The sequence below is a fragment of the Diplotaxodon limnothrissa genome, linkage group LG7 (genome assembly GCF_057381915.1).
Source record: "Diplotaxodon limnothrissa isolate DT_005_m linkage group LG7, D_limnothrissa_male_GT1.1, whole genome shotgun sequence".
Classification (NCBI taxonomy): Eukaryota; Metazoa; Chordata; class Actinopteri; order Cichliformes; family Cichlidae; genus Diplotaxodon; species Diplotaxodon limnothrissa.
This window is the reverse complement of record NC_140602.1, coordinates 70,656,726-70,676,564: the sequence shown is the minus strand read 5'-3', so window position 1 is coordinate 70,676,564 and position 19,839 is coordinate 70,656,726. Positions and strand designations below refer to the sequence as shown.

At 47.1% G+C, this 19,839-nt stretch overlaps 2 protein-coding genes across 2 annotated transcripts; one reads left to right on the top strand and one right to left on the bottom strand.

The window, feature by feature from the left end:
* Positions 1-5,569: 5,569 nt before the first annotated feature.
* Positions 5,570-8,900, top strand: mphosph6 (M-phase phosphoprotein 6). Its single transcript, XM_085358885.1, has 5 exons — positions 5,570-5,702; positions 6,437-6,549; positions 7,384-7,474; positions 7,905-8,005; positions 8,130-8,900. Exons 1-5 carry the CDS (start codon positions 5,655-5,657, stop codon positions 8,251-8,253), a joined length of 477 nt encoding a protein of 158 aa, XP_085215011.1. The 5' UTR covers positions 5,570-5,654; the 3' UTR covers positions 8,254-8,900.
* Positions 8,901-10,318: 1,418 nt separating this feature from the next.
* On the bottom strand, positions 10,319-19,839 carry gpia (glucose-6-phosphate isomerase a). Its single transcript, XM_085360233.1, has 18 exons — positions 19,620-19,839; positions 18,616-18,706; positions 18,283-18,351; positions 17,395-17,514; positions 17,235-17,318; positions 17,019-17,165; positions 16,829-16,900; positions 16,644-16,688; positions 16,182-16,235; positions 15,692-15,752; positions 15,436-15,479; positions 14,952-15,104; positions 14,662-14,791; positions 14,026-14,102; positions 13,790-13,918; positions 13,604-13,679; positions 13,402-13,468; positions 10,319-10,668 (listed from the first exon to the last, which is right to left on the bottom strand). Exons 1-18 carry the CDS (start codon positions 19,736-19,738, stop codon positions 10,545-10,547), a joined length of 1,662 nt encoding a protein of 553 aa, XP_085216359.1. The 5' UTR covers positions 19,739-19,839; the 3' UTR covers positions 10,319-10,544.

Sequence of the window (19,839 nt, the reverse complement as noted above, 5' to 3'; positions counted from 1 at the left end):
TCCATGTTAATCGAAGTTTTGCTGGATGTGCCAGAGTGTGCTTTATCTGATGCTGCCATAGCTTCTTCATTACTGGGGAGAAAAGCTTCCTCTGCGCCGCTCGCTCCGCGGTCATATCTTTATAAAATGACAAGAAGCAGTTCTCCCACAGTATTCCTTTCTTCTGCTTAGCAGTCATGAGAACTTTTTGTCGTGCAGTGTAACGGAGAAATCTCACCAGCACGATTCGAGGTGGCTGACCAGGTCCCGGGCGTGGTCTCGTACTTCTGTGGCATCTTTCCAGCTCATATTCCTCCCCTCGTAGACCTAGGCCATCCGCGAGTATCTTCATCACATAATCATTTATGCTGCCACCACTTTCCAGACCGATAAGCCGAACGTTCTTTCTGCGGTTTCTGTTTTCCTGGTCGTCTACTCGGGCCCAAAGTTGTTCAAGCTTTTTAGCGTTTTTGCCATTATCTTCTGTTATGCTCCTCATTTTGTCTTCCACATCTGAAATGCGGCCCTCAGCTTCAGTCATCCGTATTTGGATTGCACTTATAGCGTTTTTAAATTCCACCATATCTGACTTGATGTGAGATACATCGGCCGCAACACTAGTTAGGATAGTTCCAAGCTTAGTCGTTTCGGCAAACAGGCCGCTTATATCCATCTTTGGCCCTTCTTCTTGGCTAGCAGGGCTAACCTTGGCACTGCTAGCATTACTTTCCCCCGCCGCCACCGTGGAGATTCGGGTTTGCACGCTCTTCTTCTTAGTTCCTGTGGCCATGTCTCTCAATAAATCCAAGGACACTGATCTAGCAAGTCACCGCAGTGAGGAAATATATTATTTGGGAGCGTTTACCTTGTTTTAAAACTAATGTAGGATCGATGGGGGTCAGAGACTCTCTATGGCGCGGCCATTCCCAAACGCTCCATCATGTGACTCCCCTAAAACTCTTTAATTTAACCATTTTGTCTCGCTGTCTCCTTTTTTTGACCCGGACACATTTCGTTATTTCCCCTCACCCCCTGGACCTTTTTAGGGGAACATAAAAATGTAAAAAAAAAAACGTATGACAACGACCATGAACATTAGGAGGTACTTGATTGTAATGGAAAACCAGTCGATCCGTGTCGAGTCAATCCAAGTAGGTACTAATGGAGAAGGGGCTTTAGATTCCTGAGAGGTGAGTCCAAGGATCAGGAGCTGATCACATTTAGGGATTGATAGATAGGATATAAATGAGCATACAGATACAGACTCCTTAAAGTATTATTGATCATTATTGATAAACTTGGTGCTGCAGCAGGGGCGGATCTACTGGGGTGGCACCCTAAAACAATCTCTTGCTGCCGTAGTTTTGCATATGATAATGTTCTTTATTTGGAATTTGAGCCTTTCTACAATTAGCAATGAATAGTGGAACAATGTACCATGTCGACCAATCAAAAAATTATATGGCATTTGGTTGTTTGGGGAGAGAGGCAAGCTTTGGATGTGACGACGGCAAGACGACATCAATAGGAAGTTCTGACATGTGAGAGATTTGTGACATTTAGTGTTCTTGGAGTGTGTAGTTAGTGTGTAGTTAGTGTGTAGTAACATGTAACAGTTTGATTATTTCTAATAAAAGCAGTGTGAATAGAATGTCTTTATTGTCATTGTCAGAAACTTGTAGTTAAAACAGCTGCCAAGACCATCGGAACATCTCTCCCTCTGCTACAGGACATCTTGTGTGCTGCATCAGTAAGGCCTCTTGCATCGTGCCTGACCCCTCACACCCCTCACATGGACTCTTTTCTCTCCTTCCATCCGGCAGACGCTATCATAGCATCGGGCCTGATCCTCCAGACTGCATGACAGCTTTTTCTTGCAAGCCATCGGACTCTCGAACTCACAGCCCTCGTTGTGTCGTCTTTCTATATACTGTACTGTGTATAGCAGAGATAACAATAAAGTTTACTTTGACTTTGTGCTCCTCATGTTGTGTAGCTTTCTGTGTGTTATAGTTATTATGCTACATGCTTATTTATTATATGGTGGATACAGTACATAAATTCCAAACTGGAGTTGTTTTATGTAACTGAGATGTTTAATTATGTAGTTTGAGAAAATAAGAAGAATGTTTATATAAAACATGCGTTTACTTATACTGCACTTGATGTATTTTAACCATTTATAATGCATATTACAGAATGTAACACCTGCATATGTATAAAGAAATGGCTTTGATTTTGCCACCCCATTTGATTTCCATGCCACCCAGGGGCAGATCTAGAAGGGTGGCATGGGGTGGCAAGTGCCACCCTAAAATGATCCCTTGCCACCCCAGTTTTGCATATGACAGTGTTGTTTATTAAAGTAAGACAGCATTAACAGTTTGAGCGTAGTTACAGTCAGCAGTGAATATAAATGCTAAAACTGAATATATTGCATAGTGTCCCCCCTGCACCAGTAACAAATGGTTCAGCCCATAGCAGGACCGGCTTTTTTCTTGTTTTCAGCAGCAAGCGATGCTCATGATCGTGCCAGAGCACATTTTGAACAACACCATGGGAATTTTGGATTTTACACAGGTGGGTGGATGTTACACTGTGGAAATGGAAGGAAGGTGAGTGTTATTAACCCTCTGTGGTCCACGGACACGCTGCACCTCCAGGGGCCCGTTCTTCGTACCTCGCTAAGTAGGTTAGCTGGATGAGATTGTTGACGATTTCGCGTGATCTTGGATCGTTCGGTTCCCCGAAGCTCATCCGGGACTTGCTGCCATAGCAACAGAGCCGTAAGCGTAAACCTGCTCGGGAGCAGGTTTACTTTATGTAAACAGGATTAGATCGCGGCCACGCAGGTATGTCTGCTTCATTTATACGAAAACAACAGCGATATTCCACCACTGTTTCACCATAAATAAATAACATCAATGTAACTGAAGATAATGCAGCACTTGATCCTTTTATTGATGTCACACAGATACATACAGGTCATTTCCTAAAAAAGGGAAATGTACTATTAACATTCTATTACATGTATGTGATTATTACAGATGTAAGTCATATTTCAGAGTAGTAATTGTAAATTACTTCGTGTAATCAAGATGAGAGACCACGGCTATAAAAGCGAAGGTGGATTTGGGAAGCCTGTCGCAGCCATGTCCTGTCCGTATACGCGAGCCACCCATTGCGGAAGGTGCAAGATTGATAAGGAGAGTCCTCAGAATTCAGCGTATATTGCGGGATAGACAGGATCCTTTAGCTCAGCGCGACAGTGTGCTCATAGAGAGATATCGATTTTCCCGTGAGGGTATTATTCACTTAACCAACTTGTTGACGAGGGGGTGCAGGACCACCACCTGTCTTTTTGTTGCTCTGCCCTTTTCTTGGTTGCTGTTATAAACAAACAAACAGATTATTCCAGGGTCTCTTTCCAAGAGACGAAAAGCAATATAAGTGATAAATATTACCATTCTGTAGAATATTCTTATATTTCACTTTTACTTGTTCCCATGTTCTAGTGGGTCCTGTTGTGGCTCTAATGTGAAAGAGGATATAATGTAACATATTATAATATAATATAATATAATATAATATGATAAATTTACCCTACCGCCTACTGGTGTTGGCCAGAGGGGCCGATGGCGCGATATGGCAGCCTGGCTTCTGTCAGTCTGCCCCAGGGCAGCTGTGGCTACAACTGTAGCTGCCTCCACCAGTGTGTGAATGTGAGAGTGAATGAATAGTGGCATTGTAAAGTGCTTTGGGTGCCTTGGAAAGCGCTATATAAATCCAATCCATTATTATTGTTATTATTAAATTACTTACGAGTTTGATTTGTCAGCAACTTTCTGCCAGCCCTCTCTCCTTGCTTTTGCAGCCTTTGCAGTGTTCCCTTGCGTTCTGATTAAACTCTGAAACTCCTGAAATCCCTCACTCAAGAGTTCTTGCTCTGCTGCCGAAAAATACCGAGCGCGCACCTTCGACATTTTCGCCGACCAATCAGAGGGTTGCCGATCAATGTTTCTACTATCGATGCGTAGCCCCTTTTACGACACCCAGTGATCTCACATTACTTCATCCAGCTGTACTAATCGTCAACAGCAGGTGTGTTCGGAGAACCGGATTAGCGAGCTCACGGTTAGCGCGATGATTTGATCTTGGATGTAGTAAGCGACGTACGAAGAACGGGCCCCAGATCACATGACTGATGTAAGCTGACACAGCAACAAGCTGCAGCCACGCTGAGTCTCTGTTTCAGCCACATTGAAAGTTCGGACTTCAAAGTTTTTAAATTTTAATTACAGGCCAGTAAATCCAGAGTTATGATCATATATATATCAGCCACGCTTCGTTCTAAATACTGTCGTCACGTGTGTGTTTTAAGCGTTTTGTAAGGACAGCACGAAAACAGGAAAGAAAGGAAAAAAGCCACCTCTTTCTTATTGGTGGAAAAATGCACCATGTCGACCAATTAAAAAAAAGTCAACATGTGGGATTTGGTTGTTTAGGAAGAGGGAAAAGTTTGGGGAGTGACGGTAACAGGGCGAGCGAGACAGAGCGAGAGAGAGAGTTTAGATGTGGCAGATTTGTGACGTTTAGTGTGTTGTGTAGTCGTTCTGTTGTGTAGTCGTTTTGTTTAGTGTGTCAGTGAGGGCACTAATGACTGTCAGAGGCACATTTGCAACGTAAACACTGTCACTAAGTAGAAAACCAGCGGAGTGATACACCTGCTGTTGTCGGGCCTGCAGGTTTGTCCCTGTGCTCTTCTGTCTTTTGGTGGACAAACTTGTTTTTTACTGGCACACATCATTTGTGGGGCATCTTATTGCCACACCTGATTGTTCTCTCATTTTAGTTTTAGTAATATTTTTAAATGGTTGTAGAAAATGAAACAAACGGTGTATTGGCTGCATTTTTAGATAAATAGTTGTTTATGTTTATAAAATGTACGTTTTATATTTGCATTTCAAGTTATAAACATTTACCCAACATGTCTGTGTTGGACATAAACAACGTAAACTCAAAGGAGTCACACATCGCCGGTTGTATTTCAGACCTCAGTGGGTTCATCCAACAAATCATGAAAAATGAGGTTTACATGTTTGTTCATGACGGTGCAGATTTCTGACATTTTGTGTAATTTAAGCTGCAACAATGTGACTGTTTTCTAACAAAAACAGTGAAACTTAAGTTAGACTTGTGTTTGTAAATGAAGCGCCCCATGTTGTGTAGCTTTCTGGAGTTTATACTTATTGGGCTACATATTTATTTATCATACAGGCTATACAGTACATAGCATCAAAACTCACATGTTTTATGTAACTAAAGTGTGTAATCATGTGGGCTACAGACAATAATTAAGTTATCGACTATATTTATATGAAAAACGTGCATACTTACTGCATTTGAATCATGTAACCACATGTAACCACCTGCATGAGTGTTTGGGGGGAAAAGGCTTTGATTTTGCCACCCCATTTGATTTCTTTGCCACCCTCATGCCACCCTAAGAAAATTTCTCTAGATCCGCCCCTGGGCTGCACATCAGAGCTCGATTAGCAGGGCTGGAGAAGCAGCTCGGCGCTCGGTTCTTTCTGCCTCTGTTTAGCGTGGCGTTAGCTCGGTGTGCAGCACCGAGGGTCCTCCGGTTCGGTTAGCCGCATTCTCTTGGATTAAAGATGGCGAGTGAGTCGGTGAAGCTGTCCAAAAACCTGCTGCGGATGAAGGTGAGTGAAGCTGCGCGTGCTAACGGACACGCGAGAGCAGCTAGCAGCCGATAGCTAGCAGAACGTTAGCTTTGTAATGCGCCGGCGCATAACTCCACTCAGAAATCTGATGATTTAAGGTTTTCTGCTTCACATGAAGTTTTAAATCTCACACAGAAGCTAAATTTTATTACCTGATGTCAAGTGTGACCTGGAGAGTAAATCGGCGTTCAGCAGAGTTAATAACAGGCTGTAAATGTAATTTATTAATAAATAATGTGTGTATGAGTATGAGACACTAAAGATAAGCTCTGACTTTAAAATGATCTGTCACGTGATGCGAATCTGAACCGGTGTGGATGCTCAGGTATTTGTTTTACGTCACTAATAATGGGAACAACGGTTGAAATTCATGCTTTAAAAACTGTATCAGAACCGGATATGACATCCAGGGGGCGGTTACAACCTACAGGGTGCTGGTTTGTTTCCTGGGGAGGCTGAACCAACGTGGAGAAGATGTTTCTGGGGCCTGATGCCTTGACCAATCAGAATGAAACCCTCTCAGCTGATTTTCACCTTTACTTTAAAAATCTGGTCTGCAGATGTGGAAGATTTCACACTGAGAAAAACAGCTGTGGTTCTCTGCAGGGAGACCTCAGCCAATCACAGCTGAGTGCAGTAAATCATTCATGAGCGCAGGTGTGGTTAAAACCTCACAGAAACGTCAGCTGAAGGTGACGTGTGTGTGTCCACAGTTCATGCAGAGACGTCTGGATGCAGAGACGAAGAAGCAGCTGGAGGAGGACGAGCGGAGGATCATCAGTGATGAGCACTGGTACCTGGACCTACCCGAGCTCAAGGCTAAAGAGTACGTATGAGCGTCATTCAGGCTCCGCCCACTTTAGTTCAAGCAAAATGTATAATTCAATTAAATTTTATTTATATAGCGCCAAATTACAACAACAGTCGCCTCAAGGTGCGTTATATTGTACAGTAGATCCTACAATAATACATACGAGCCTATGAGCAGCACTTTGGCGACAGTGGGAAGGAAAAACTTCCTTTTAACAGGAAGAAACCTCCAGTAGAACCAGGCTCAGGGAGGGGCGGGGCCATCTGCTGTGATTGGTTGGGGTGAGAGAAGGAAGACAGGATAAAGACATGCTGTGGAAGAGAGACAGAGATTAATAACAGATATGATTCAATGCAGAGAGGTCTGTTAACACATAGTGAGTGAGAAAGGTGACTGGAAAGGAAAAACTCAGTGCATCATGGGAATCCCCGGCAGCCTACGTCTATTGCAGCATAACTAAGGGAGGATTCAGGGTCACCTGGTCCAGCCCTAACTATATGCTTTAGCAAAAAGGAAAGTTTGAAGCCTAATCTTGAAAGTAGAGATAGTGTCTGTCTCCTGAATCCAAACTGGAAGCTGGTTCCACAGAAGAGGGGCCTGAAAACTGAAGGCTCTGCCTCCCATTCTACTTTAAATACTCTAGGAGTATAACAGCCTCGCCGCACCGTCGTTAAAGGACTTTCTTCATGCAGCTGCTTAATGTGCAGTTTTCTGAATGGAGTCTAGTTTGAAGTCTGAACACAGTGAAGTGTGATTTAAGTACTTAGGGGTCAGAGGTCATGTGATCATGGAGGCGGATGATGTTATTCTGGAGGTGTTCTTAATACTGTGGCGTCTCTGCTCCTGCAGGAACCTGATCATCGAGGAGAGGAGTTTCGTTCCCTGCGAGGATCTGAAGTATGGCCGACTCTCCTTCAGAGGCTTCAATCCTGAAGTCGAGGTGTGTGTCATTTCACGCCCACTTCCTGTTTTTATTTTGACCCCTGACCTCGCGGAGTGTCAGATTACCTGACTGCTGTGTTTGGGAGGACACAGAGCTAAGAAACATCAGTTTGTTCTTCGTTTTTTTAACAATAATCAGCCTCGATTTAAACCAGCAGGGACTGTCTGACTGAAGGTTACCATGGAAACGACCAGCTGTTTTATTCATGTTTAAATATTGCTGTAAGATCTCAGCTGTACAACTGCAGCAGAAGCATCCCAGTACGACCCTGCCTCTGTCACCTGGAGGCTTCAGGTGTGTCCTACCCCCTGACTCCTCACCCTGGGTCCTTTGTCCTACCCCCTGACTCCTGACCCCAGGACGACGAGTCTCTCTGAGTGTTTGCTCTGCAGCATTTAAACTGGAACCGTCCTGTGTGTCCCTGCAGAAGCTGATGGCTCTGATGAACCCCAGAGAGGAAGAGGAGGAGGAAGAGGAGGACCTGAGCCGGATGCAAACAGACGTCACAGATGAAGAAATGGCTCTGAGGTACGAACTGTTTCCCTCTGATGCTGAAGCGCTGCGTGTTCCTACTGTAGCTCATTACAGACACACACACACACACACACACAGTGCGTGAGGCGAGGCTCTCATCTGCTGTTTTTCTCGGCAGGTACGAGAGTTTAGTTGGAAGCATGAAGAAGAAGTTTGCAACGAAGCGAGAGCGAGTGGCGCAGGAGGCGGACGAGGAGAACCACGAGGCGGCGAAGAGAGCATTCGTGAAGCCTCAGGACTGAAGACGCTCGCGCTCCAGATGTTTTTAGACGTGAGGCTGGCGTGGAGCAGCAGCTGTGTGGATGTTATACATCCTGCTTTTATTCCACGAGGAGGACACGAGCAGCCTCAGAGCTCCTGAGAGCTGCATGTTTATTCCCTGTTTGTTTTTTAACTCTGTATGTGACTCACCTGAGGGGTGTTTAAAGCCACGCCTCCTCCACTTGTTTGCTCGTCATGAGGAGGTGAAGGTTAGTTCAGACCTCTGAAGAAGTAAAACACAGACTGTAAATAAAAGATGGAGGATGTGTTTATTTCAGAGTGTCTCGTTTAAGCTCGAGTGTTGAAGCTCCGCCGCCTGACAGTTGGTGTGTTTAAAAACGGGTCGAACATGGCGGCGGTCAATGAACGTACAACGGTCTGGGCCGGGTTGCCAGCAGAGCGTGACATACGGCATTCGCCACGGGAGACGGATCCTCGGCTGACTGCCGTGACATCCGGGCCAGAACACCGCGTAGATGTCTCCTCCGCCCGAGCCATGGAGGAGAAGGTGGCAAGAAGCTCGTCTCCGCGGCGAGTGGCGGCCCCCTCGTTCCCAAAGGTGACTGAGAGGAAACCAGTTAGAGATGACGGCTTAGAAACGTAAAGTGTTAACAAATATAAACGTAAATATATGGAAATAATTAGAAAACTTCAAACTGAAAATAATTTCAGAGTCACACATGAAGTTTGGATAAATTAAAATTTCAAAATAAAAGTAAAATTGTACCTTTGAGTTATTGATGTTTTAACTTTCAGTTATTTATTTCAGAATAAATTCAACCCTGATCAAAAAGCTCAGGATAATGTGTAATTCAGATATTTCCACTTAAACGAACATCTTTAATAAGAATACGAGCCTGTTTGTAATCGGATGGCAGCAACACGACAGCTCCATGTTCCCACTGTGCAGCCTGTCCTCTTAACTACAGTCTGTTCGAGGTGGTGTCCTGCAGGTCTTAGACATGTCCCTGATCCAGCACAGCTGATTTAAACGGCCTCATCAGCATGTGTTGAAGTTCTGCAGAGGCCTGGTAATTAGAGCAGGGCGATATGACCAAAAATATCACGATATACATTTGAAAATTTGCAATAACGATATAACTGATGATATAATTGACAAAATACTTTACTCCACTTTATTAGTGCAAAAAAACCCTTGAGGGTAAACTGAGTGCCAGTTGGAGCGCAGCCATCAGAAATCTGATTGCTTCCTGCTCGTCCAGTCTGAGCGGGCTGGCGCTCACTGAAGCACAAACGATGCATTTGTGCACGGAGGTCGGAGCAGGCATGCGGCTGTTTTTAATCAATGTTTGCTCCACACAAACGTTAAACTCCTAGCAGGCTTTAAAGAGTTCATTCAATATTAGGGCTTTAAAATAAGAGCACCTTTGCTTGATCCAGATCAAAATCATCCTACTTTATCTTAAACGTCTTAATAACAACTGTTCAACTTCAGGAAGTCAAGACTCAGCACCCTTCATCGCTTCCACACCTGCAGTTCCCCTGATGTCCACTAGAGGCTCTGCAGTGAGTCATGTTAAAATAAACATGCTCGCCGGCTGACGCAGGAACTGAACGCCTGTACACGCTGTGTCATAACTCACCTGTTTGAACTGGGATCAGGTGCTTTTGTTCTACCAGAAAAGGTTTAAAACGGTCGTTTGGCTGTGAGTCACCACGCTCTGTCACAGAAGAGTTTAAATTTGCTTTGATGTGAGAATCCATGACTTGCATAGGTACTGCTGACCTCTGATTGGATGATAAGTTCAGAGCAGGTGTGTAAAATCAGCACCAGTGAGCATTACAGGTGTGCGTTACCTGTTGCTCATGTGTCACCAGCACGGCCTTGTTGTGCAGCGCCAACAGCATTTCCCTCGTCCCGCCCCAAACATCAGCGCGAGGCTTCAGCTCAGCACCCCCCCCGTCGTCCAGCGAGGCCAGTCCAACATCACACCTGATCAGTAATCAGTAATTACCTGACTGCTGAAGCCGACTTCTCCTTTAAACAAGCTCACTGATTGGACAGAAGCATTTCCTGTGACCTCACAATGAAACCAAACACAGCATTGGCGACAAACAGGCTTTTATTTTGAAAGTCACAGTTGACTGGGCATGGTCACCTACACAAACGTGTACGTTTTCAGGACTCGTCTACACGTGAAGACTCTTAGCACACAGATAACAGACAGGAAGTGCTCACAGCGTACGACAAGACAAACATCATTCAGCCAATGAGGATGGAGGATGAGGTCGGCTAACGCGGGCTCAACGTTCAGGCGAAGTTCTTCTTCAGGAAGTTGATGAGGCCGTTGGTGGACGAGTCGTGGGAGGTCACCTCCGAGTCGTACTTCAGCTCCGGCTCGATCTTCTTGGCGAGCTGCTTCCCGAGCTCCACCCTGCGGCGGAAAGAGGCGGGTCAGCAACACAACTTTACACAGCAACGCTGGTTGGTCAACAACAATTATTTTGTAAGGGAAACGTACGGAAGACCGCTGGTACCAATGAGGCAAGTTTGACTAAATCCGGTTGTTCAGTCTGACGTCACTAGCCGTGTCTGGGTCTAAACTCCGCTGCAGGTCCATATATCAAACGATCACTGTGGCATTACTGAGAGTTAAAAACTGTCTAAAGTCTTTCATCTTTAATAAAATGATCAGCGTTCTGCTCTACCAGGTGTAACAATTGAGTTTAACATCCAGGCATCCATGAAAACGGAATTTATGACATTTAACGGAGTTAGAAGTTAGCAGGGAGTTAGCTCGCTAGCTTCTATCTAAATACAATATAGCATGTCCTGACTGCGGGGTTTTGGAAACAAATTCAAACGTACAGCTCTGCTATCACTTCCAGCATAAATGAAGACAGAAAACTAAACAGCAGTGACGTTTGTAGGGTTACTGAAGTTGGGCTAGCTGGTATATAATGATGTGCTACGTGATTGCTAGCGACACAGCTATGTTAGCATAATATAAGCTAACTTTTTTTCCACTCGATAAAAGTTAACGTGAGTGTTCTCGGTGGTCAGGAACAAATGTAATCGCATGGCAGGATGCTGTAAAAGGACCAAACTTCAGCCAGGAGAACAACTGAGATAATCCATCCACAATACGAGGTTAGTCATTCATATACTGCTGCATGGGCTGGGCTGTAGTTACATCCTAAGGTTTTAAAAACTGAGCTTAAATAAATGATTAGCGGTAATAAAAGCCGAGGGAGGTCAACAGTGATCACTGACTGTTTTAGGAGCTTTTTGAGATTAAATAGAAGAAAATACATAACATGTTAACAACACAAAAGCCATATTAAACGCAGACTACTTTAGACCCGGAAGTAGGATTCGTCACGTCATCACTGAACAACTGGATATATAATAATAAAAGGCGCCTTTAAAGACCCTCAAGGTTACCTGACATAAGCACAAAATGAAAACATGTAAAACTAGACTAAGACGGAGTCACGATGAAGAGTAAGCAGTTCTGAATACATGTTTTAAGACGTGATAAAATAAATACAGTGAAAATTCATTGTTTTAATTTAAATACAAAAAACCCAACAACTTTAACCCTTTAAGACCTACCATAGAACCAAGTCTGCCAGAGCTTATATTATATTTTTACATGCTGTGGAGCCATCTTTGGGAGCATTTCAAGTTGCTATACATCAATACAACAATTATAGCCCAGATTTTAATGTCTGCATTAAGTGCATAGTAATTACATAAATTGCAAAAAAAGTGCAATAAACTACAAAAAAATTGAAAATCGTTTTTGCTTTTTTAACATATATTTCTAGTTAGAGAAATTTAAGAGGCTTATCCCTCAAAACTGCAAATACAAAAAAGTTGCACAAACTAGTTTCCCACCACAGGAAATTTATTTTGAGTGTCTTCATAGTTTTATTTTTGAAATACACCAATTTTTATACACTGCAGGAAAAACGAAAATAAATATTATAATGCAAATTTGCAAAAAAGCAGCATGTGCATCAAAATAAACTATTTCCAGCAGTGCAATATGAGTCCTAAGCATCCCAGAAACGACACAGAAAGTCATAAAGTCAAACATAACTTTTAAAAACACCAGTATAGGCTCATGAGGCCCTGATGGTAAAAAAAAACAAAAAAAAAAAAAAACAAAACTACATTTCCGCGAAAATGACGTCACTTCCGGTTTCGGGCAGGACATGGCGGACATGCAAAAGTTTGCGCTGATGGACGTAGGAAGTGTTATGAACAGCTGATCGGATCGGCAAAGCGTGTTTCTGGAATATTATGTTTTTGTTGCTGCAAGTGCTTTTTATGCAGTTTTTGCAAAGCTGTATGTGGAAGGAAACTGTGACCGAGGACAAGCTGATGGCATAAGATGTAAGTACAACTCCTCCGGTTTCATATGCAAAAAAAAATAAAAAATATTGTGCTAGCTTACGTGGTTGCAGTGCTGCCGGGATTTTTTTATTTATTTATTTATTTATTTAACCTTTATTTAACCAGGAATGTCCCATTGAGATCAAAGACCTCTTTTTCAAGGGAGTCCTGGCCAAGAGGCAGCACATTTCAAGACAAATACATACGAACAAACAAAGTTAAAATTACACAAAACAATTACACATTATTGAGGCAGCCTGTAGGCCTTTGAGTTTAGTTTTAAAAACATTTAAAGACAACAATTCAGTTAGTTTCCAGTCTTTCTGTAACATGTTCCATGAAAAAGGCGCAGAGTGGACAAAGGCTTTCTTACCCAGCTCTGTGCGGACAAGGGGAACAGACAACAGCAGCTGATCATTTGAGCGCAAGGAGTAAGAACCACTATTTGTCCTTGTGACCAAAGTACAAATATAAGGAGGCAGCAATCCAAGCATAGCTTTGTAAATAAAAGTGTACCAATGCCCCTGTCTTCTAATAATTTAAAAATAGTTACGCAAAACAGAGCGTGCCCGCTCCGACCGGCTCTAAAGGGTTAAGTTATTTAAAAAAGGGAACGTATGGAGGTCTATTAGTGGCAGCAAAGTGACCGTTCAAGATCGTTAAAAATTTTTTAAAAAATGAATATGTTTAATTGTAAAATAAAACCCAAACGTGGAAGCTTAATCTACCTTAAACCCGAGTTTAGCCCCGCCCAGGTGTGACTCACCCCCACTGGTCGTAGCTGTTGATGTCCCACATGACGCCCTGGACGAAAATCTTGTGCTCGTACATGGCTGAAAGAACAACACAGCTGTGTCAGACTCCTCCACCTGAGACGTTATTGGTGCAACTGAAGTTTACAGTAACCGGAGATCACCTGCAGTGACTCCGCCCACAGCAGCACGTTTGATTAAAAAGCCAGTACTCACCGACCAGAGCTCCCAGTATGAACGGGGTGAGCTTCTTGAAAACGATCGAGTTGCTCGGCTTGTTCCCCAGAAACACCTGCAGAGAAAAACATCATTTAAACGCTGGAACGTCGACACGCTGTACAGTCACCTGACTGTTTCTACTCTGATGGTCACACACAGGTGTGTCCAGGTGTGCGCTCTTACCTTGTGCGGCAGCAGCTTCTCCAGAGCATCTCCCGACATGCCGGCGGCCTCCAGCTCTTTCCGGGCCTCGTCCGGAGTCTTTCCCTTCATCAGCGCTTCGGTCTGAGCCAGGAAGTTTGCCACCAGGATCTGCATGAAGCACACAACACCCGTGAGGCGTTACATCATCCAGGTGTGCTCTCGGTTCCTCCAGCTAATCAGTTCAGCCTGGCTAAGGTAACGTTAAATGTCCAGACCTTGTGGTGGAGGTTGTTTCTGATTGGATGCTGAGACTGAGCAGGAATGAGGAAGTCAGCAGGAATCATACGAGTGCCTGAGGAAGGACAAGCAGTCTGTTAACTCTGGGTATTGATCACAGGCTGTTCAGACGCACGAGGCGGCGAGCTCCAATCAGATCAGACCAAAGAAGAAAACTCTGTCTGGCCTCAGTGATCCAGAATAATCCGGCTCCCTCTGCTGTGGGGGTGGGTGGGGGGGGTGGGGGGGGGGGGGGGGGGGGGGAGCATTCGACGCCACCAATCATCTGTGGAAGGAGCCCTGTGGTATCCAATCACAGCATCTCGAATGTTCTCAGATCAATAAGCAGCAGATCAAAGACACTCAGGTGTGCCCCTCTCACGTCTCTTATTAAATAAAAGACATCTGATTATGTTTACAAAAGGACCTGTACAGGTGTTTCCACAGGGGGAGGAGCTTCAGCTTCAGGCTCGGGCGCTCCAGGTACGCGGCACGTCGTCTGTGACCATTTTAACTCACCTGTGCTTGGATCATGAAGGTTTGTGTGACCTACGCTGGGGCTGCAGGTGTGATAAGCTGCCCTGATGTTCACTAACGAGCGGTCACTGTTACATAATTAAAGGGTGGAGCTTCACCTTGGTGGATGAGCTGGTAGAAGGCGTGCTGCCCATTGGTCCCCGGCTCGCCCCACACGATTGGTCCAGTGTGGTAGTTGACGCGGGCGCCATCTTTGGTGATGTACTTCCCATTGGACTCCATGTCGCCCTGAAGACCAAACAGACGGGTCATCAGCGCCGACATTCATCACGAACACGAAACTCCACCCCCACGCCGCAGTCTGATGTAATGTAAGGTTTCTGTGGTCTCCTGCGCGTTACGTGACGCAGGCGTCACACCTGCAGACCCGCCTCCCTGCGTCACTGACCTGCTGGAAGTAGGCGGCGAAGCGGTGCATGTACTGGTCGTAGGGCAGCATGGCGTGGGTCTCTGCCTGGAAGAAGTTGATGTACCAGACGCCAAGCATGGCGAGTAGCACGGGGGCGTTTTGCTCCAGGGGGGCACTGCGGAAATGGTTGTCCTGGGAGGAGGGGGGAGGAGAGTTTAGGTTCATGCTCCTGCTGTCAGGCTGCACACGCTCTGCTGACTGCAGGTGAGATGTTCACCTGCAGTCAGCAGAGCGTGTGCAAGTATTGTGCACAGAGCGCGTGCAGAAACAAAGGGCGCCATTCTCTCGCCTTTCACATTCGAGCCAGAGTTGTGAAAGTGTCCTGTTCAGTAACTTGACGGGAAGCGTGGAAACATTTCAGAGTGACGCAACGATCAAATAACACGTGTTGAAATCCATTTTTGTCCCGCGGACGAACGTGAAGTAACTCGCTCGCAAGAAAGCAGAAGAGACGGCGGCGTACCATCCAGTGAGCTCCGGAGAGAAGCTGCTCGAAGTTCTCAAAGCCTGAAACACAAAACAAACCAGAGTTTATCAATCAGGCTCTCAGAAGGAGGGACAACAACTCAGTCGTGCACATATCAACAGGCTGAAGCTCAGCTCGCTGCAGAGCAGCTTTGCTTGATTCTCAGTCCAGAATAATCCTTCTTTCCTCTGACAGGACGACGCCATCACTGACTGATAACTTTGCCCCGGCGACAGCAGAGTCACAGACGTACCCACGTGCAGAGCGATGGACAGACCGATGGCCGACCACAGCGAGTAGCGACCTCCGACCCACTGAGGACAAGCAAACATGACATCACACAGTCACTCCACCAATCAGAGCACAGGCAGGGCAGCAGATCGTCAAAATAAAAGCAGTGACAGGAAGCAGCGAGCTCGCACTGAGCCGCTTTCTGTCAGTTTGTTTTCAGCAGAAGGATGGCAGCGTTAACCGAGGTCACGACAGGAGCGACCTCACGAGAAACACGAAGGAACTCCGACTACGGTAAAAATGACGAGCTCCTTAAATCTGAAGAAAAGCGATGAATTTAACTGTGAAGGAGCCAGAATCAACACAAACGAATATTATTAAATAAATAACGAGGGTCGACTCAAAAACCTGTTACCCAGGTTACACGTCACCAGCCCGCCGCTGAAAACCATCCAAGTCACATGCATTCATAGTGACATCATCCTCCTCATCATCGTAACAGGCGCACTTACGTCCCAGAACTCGAACATGTTCGCCGTGTCGATGCCGAAGTCCTTCACCTTAGCCTGAAGGAGGCGGAGACAGAGAGGCTGCAGATGATCTGATTAGAGCAGCGTGTGTGTGTCTGCCTGTGTGTGCATGAGAGCGTGTGTGTGTGTCTGTCTGCGTGTGTGTGTGTGTGTGTGTCTGCGTGTGTGTGTCTGTCTGCGTGTGTGTGTGTGTGTCTGCGTGTGTGTGTGTGTGTGTGTCTGCGTGTGTGTGTCTGTCTGCGTGTGAGCATGTGTGTGTCTGCGTGTGTGTGTCTGTCTGCGTGTGTGTGTGTGTCTGCGTGTGTGTGTCTGTCTGCGTGTGTGTGTGTGTGTCTGCGTGTGTGTGTGTGTGTCTGCGTGTGAGCATGTGTCTGTCTGCATGTGTGTGTGTGTCTGCGTGTGTGTCTGTCTGCGTGTGTGTGTGTGTCTGCGTGTGTGACTCACTGAGTTGGTGGACAGAGCCACAAAGTGTTTGGCCACAGCAGATTTCTGTGGAGGATGAGAGGAGAGAAGCTCGTGAGCGTGATGGAGAGATCACCACCCGACCCCCTGACCCCTGACCCCGTCTGCCTCCATTTTAAAGCGACTGTGTGTTTTAGAGCAGCTGCGTCAGGCTCGGGTCTACTCACGTCGGCGGCGGTCTGCAAGAACCAGTCTTTGGCGGACTCGGCGTTGGTGATGGTCTCCTGGGTGGTGAAGGTCTGAGGAGGTCAGAGTGAGGAACGGAGAGTTAGCAAACAGTAACTCAAACCAATAGTCTCTCGAAACTGAAAGCAACCGACTGAGCACGCTCAGACCCAGGAGTTAGGCGTGTGTGACCTTGGAGGCAATGATGAACAGGGTGGTCTCGGGGTTCAGCTTGGCGAGCGTCTTGGCCAGGTGAGTCCCGTCGATGTTGGAAACGAACCAAACGTCCGGTCCTCCCGCCGAGTACGGCTTCAGAGCCTCCGTCACCATCAGAGGGCCCTGAACGCACCACAACACAGTGAGTCACATGACTGCTGACGCGCGTGCGAGAGCTCAGCGGTCACTCACCAGGTCGGAGCCTCCGATGCCGATGTTCACCACGTCAGTGATGCTCTTCCCGCTGAAGCCTTTCCAGTCACCACTGCGAACTTTCTGTAAACGCACGACACAAAGGTCACGACCTCCAGGCGTCACACGCATTGACACACGCTCACAGACACACACTCACCTGGCAGAACGCCTTCATCTTGTCGAGCACCCTGTTGACCTCGGGCATCACGTCTTCGCCGTCGACGAGGATCGGCGTGTTGGAGCGGTTCCTCAGAGCGACGTGGAGCACGGCCCGGCCCTGTGAGCGCATGCGGTAACAACAACGGGGTTAGCAGCGACCCCCTCACACAAACGCACGCGCTGATGTCGGAGTCACCTCCGAGTCTGAGGGCCACCTCACACTGGGATATATCACCATGGCAACAGATGCTGTGACCCTACCCTGCTCCCAGGTTAGAGATCAGCAGGTGTGACATCACCATACTGATCAATCAGATCTGTGGAATCCCCCGATCAGGTCAGGATCCATCAGCACGTTCAAACAGACTGAACTTTATTGATACAGGAGCCATTTACAGTGTTTGGTAAAATGATAACAGCTTCCTGTGATCGATGACGTCACCACACAGCCTGATTTAAGTGATACAAACGTGTTTGCGTAAATATTTAAGATTTGTGATCCATCGTGTTGATCAGGAGCTGCTCAATCAGCCACTGCTGAGCAATACATTGACCTTCAGTGTGTGTGTGTGTGTCAGCAGCTCTGAGTCTGCGCGGTGTCAGGTGGAGGATGAAGAGCGTCTCTGAAACCAACAAAATAAAGCCATCGTGGTGCGTTTGAGTGTCAGTTGGAATTTAGATGCGTACAGGTCGAGCCTGCGCAGGTGTACTTTAACGCGAGTGCACACACACACCTGAATCATTTATTCACTCTACAAACCTTTGCTCGATCGACCTGATAAACACCTTCGTGGGATTAATGATGGATAAGTGAAGCTAGAGGAAAGCGGTCACGTGACCTTCGTTCCCCTTTTAGTTTCTACGTGGACGTGTGAGGAGGCGTTACCTCGGTGAAGTTGATCTTCTCTCCGGAAAACATCCTCTTCCGCGCCTCCTCCAGCCCCCGAGACTTGGCCTGCACACAGGAAACACACGGGCAGCAATCAGGTGACTTCAGGAAGCTCATTTCACCACCAGGAAGCGGTGACATGTCGACACGGCGCCCGCCACTGGTGCCGTGGCGCAACGCTTCTCTTTCCAAATAAAGTGTGGAAACCTTCCTGTTTCACTGGAGCTCTGAGCAGATAAGGCACGCCTCCTCCGCTCACCTTTAGCTGAACCTGCTGCTACAGGTGAGCTCCAGCTGCCTTTCAAAATCAAAGACCGAGTGTGTTCTCACCAGGGCCAGGAGCATGGCCAAGACGTCCTGGTTGATCAGGTTCTTGGAATAATCGATCAGGATGTCGCCATCATCCGTCTGCAGGGTGGTGCTGTGAGCAGAGCCAAAAACCTTTATTTACACCCAGTTTCACAGACACGCACAGAGCAGCCAAACACAGGACCTGAACAACAACAGAGCAACCGCCTGAGGGTGATGACCGCAGCATCACCCTCAGCTGACCGTGTGAGGGTCCAGGAAACGCCTCACACCGCCTCCTGTGATGGTTCTGCTCAGACTCCCTCAGCACGTGGGCCTCTTTCACGCGATGACTCAGTCTGTCTGCGGATGCGTCACAGCGCACGTACCCGCGGGCAGAACCGGTGCCCGGTTGTCCCACCCCCGGCTCCTGTGCTTCATTACCGCCCGCATCCCGCCCTGACATCGGGCGAGCCCGGCGGGGGGGCTCGCCCGATGTCAGGGCTAATGCTTCCATTATCGTCTGTCCGATAATGGAAGCAGAACACCTGAAACTTCCTTCAGGTTTTCTGCTTCCATTAACGGACAGACGCGCCACAGGCAACCTGTCGCTCCCGTGACAGTCTGCAACGTAAACGTCAGTATGAGGTCAACCCCACACCTGAGACCCACCTGCGAGGGCCTGGTGGTGTGTTGGTGAACGCTTAGTAAGCACGTGCGCAGGTTCGGCACAAACAGGAAATCTCTGCAGACTGTCCGATAATGGAAGCAGTCGTTTTAGCAAGCAGCTAACAGTAACCCATATCGGTAGAGGAGGGAGCCACCGGGTGTCGGGCCTCTGGTCTGCAGGTTTCGGGCTCAGTACCCGGGCGGGGGGCGATGATGACGAAGGGAGTACGGGGTGGGGGGGCTTACAGCGGAAACGCGCGGAGCGGATCGGTGACCTTGTCGGTCACCTGCGGTCACAGTCCGAGAAGGAGAATCGATAACCGGGCGGAGCGCTGAGGACCTCCAACCACGGGGATACGTCCTCCGGCTGTCCTCACCTGAACCGGCCGAAACGCTCCGGGTCGGACTCGAACAGGGCCCTCATGTTGAGGCTCGCGCCGTTTGCCTCGTGCCACTGCTTCAGCTTCTGGAAGTTTGCGTCGGCGGTCAGAGCCATGATGGCGGCTGCTCGGTGCTCGATGTGGACAAATTGAAGACGCTCCCCGGTGAGACTCGACCCTCCGCAGCCAGTACTGGACTGAATGTGGTGGGGAGTCA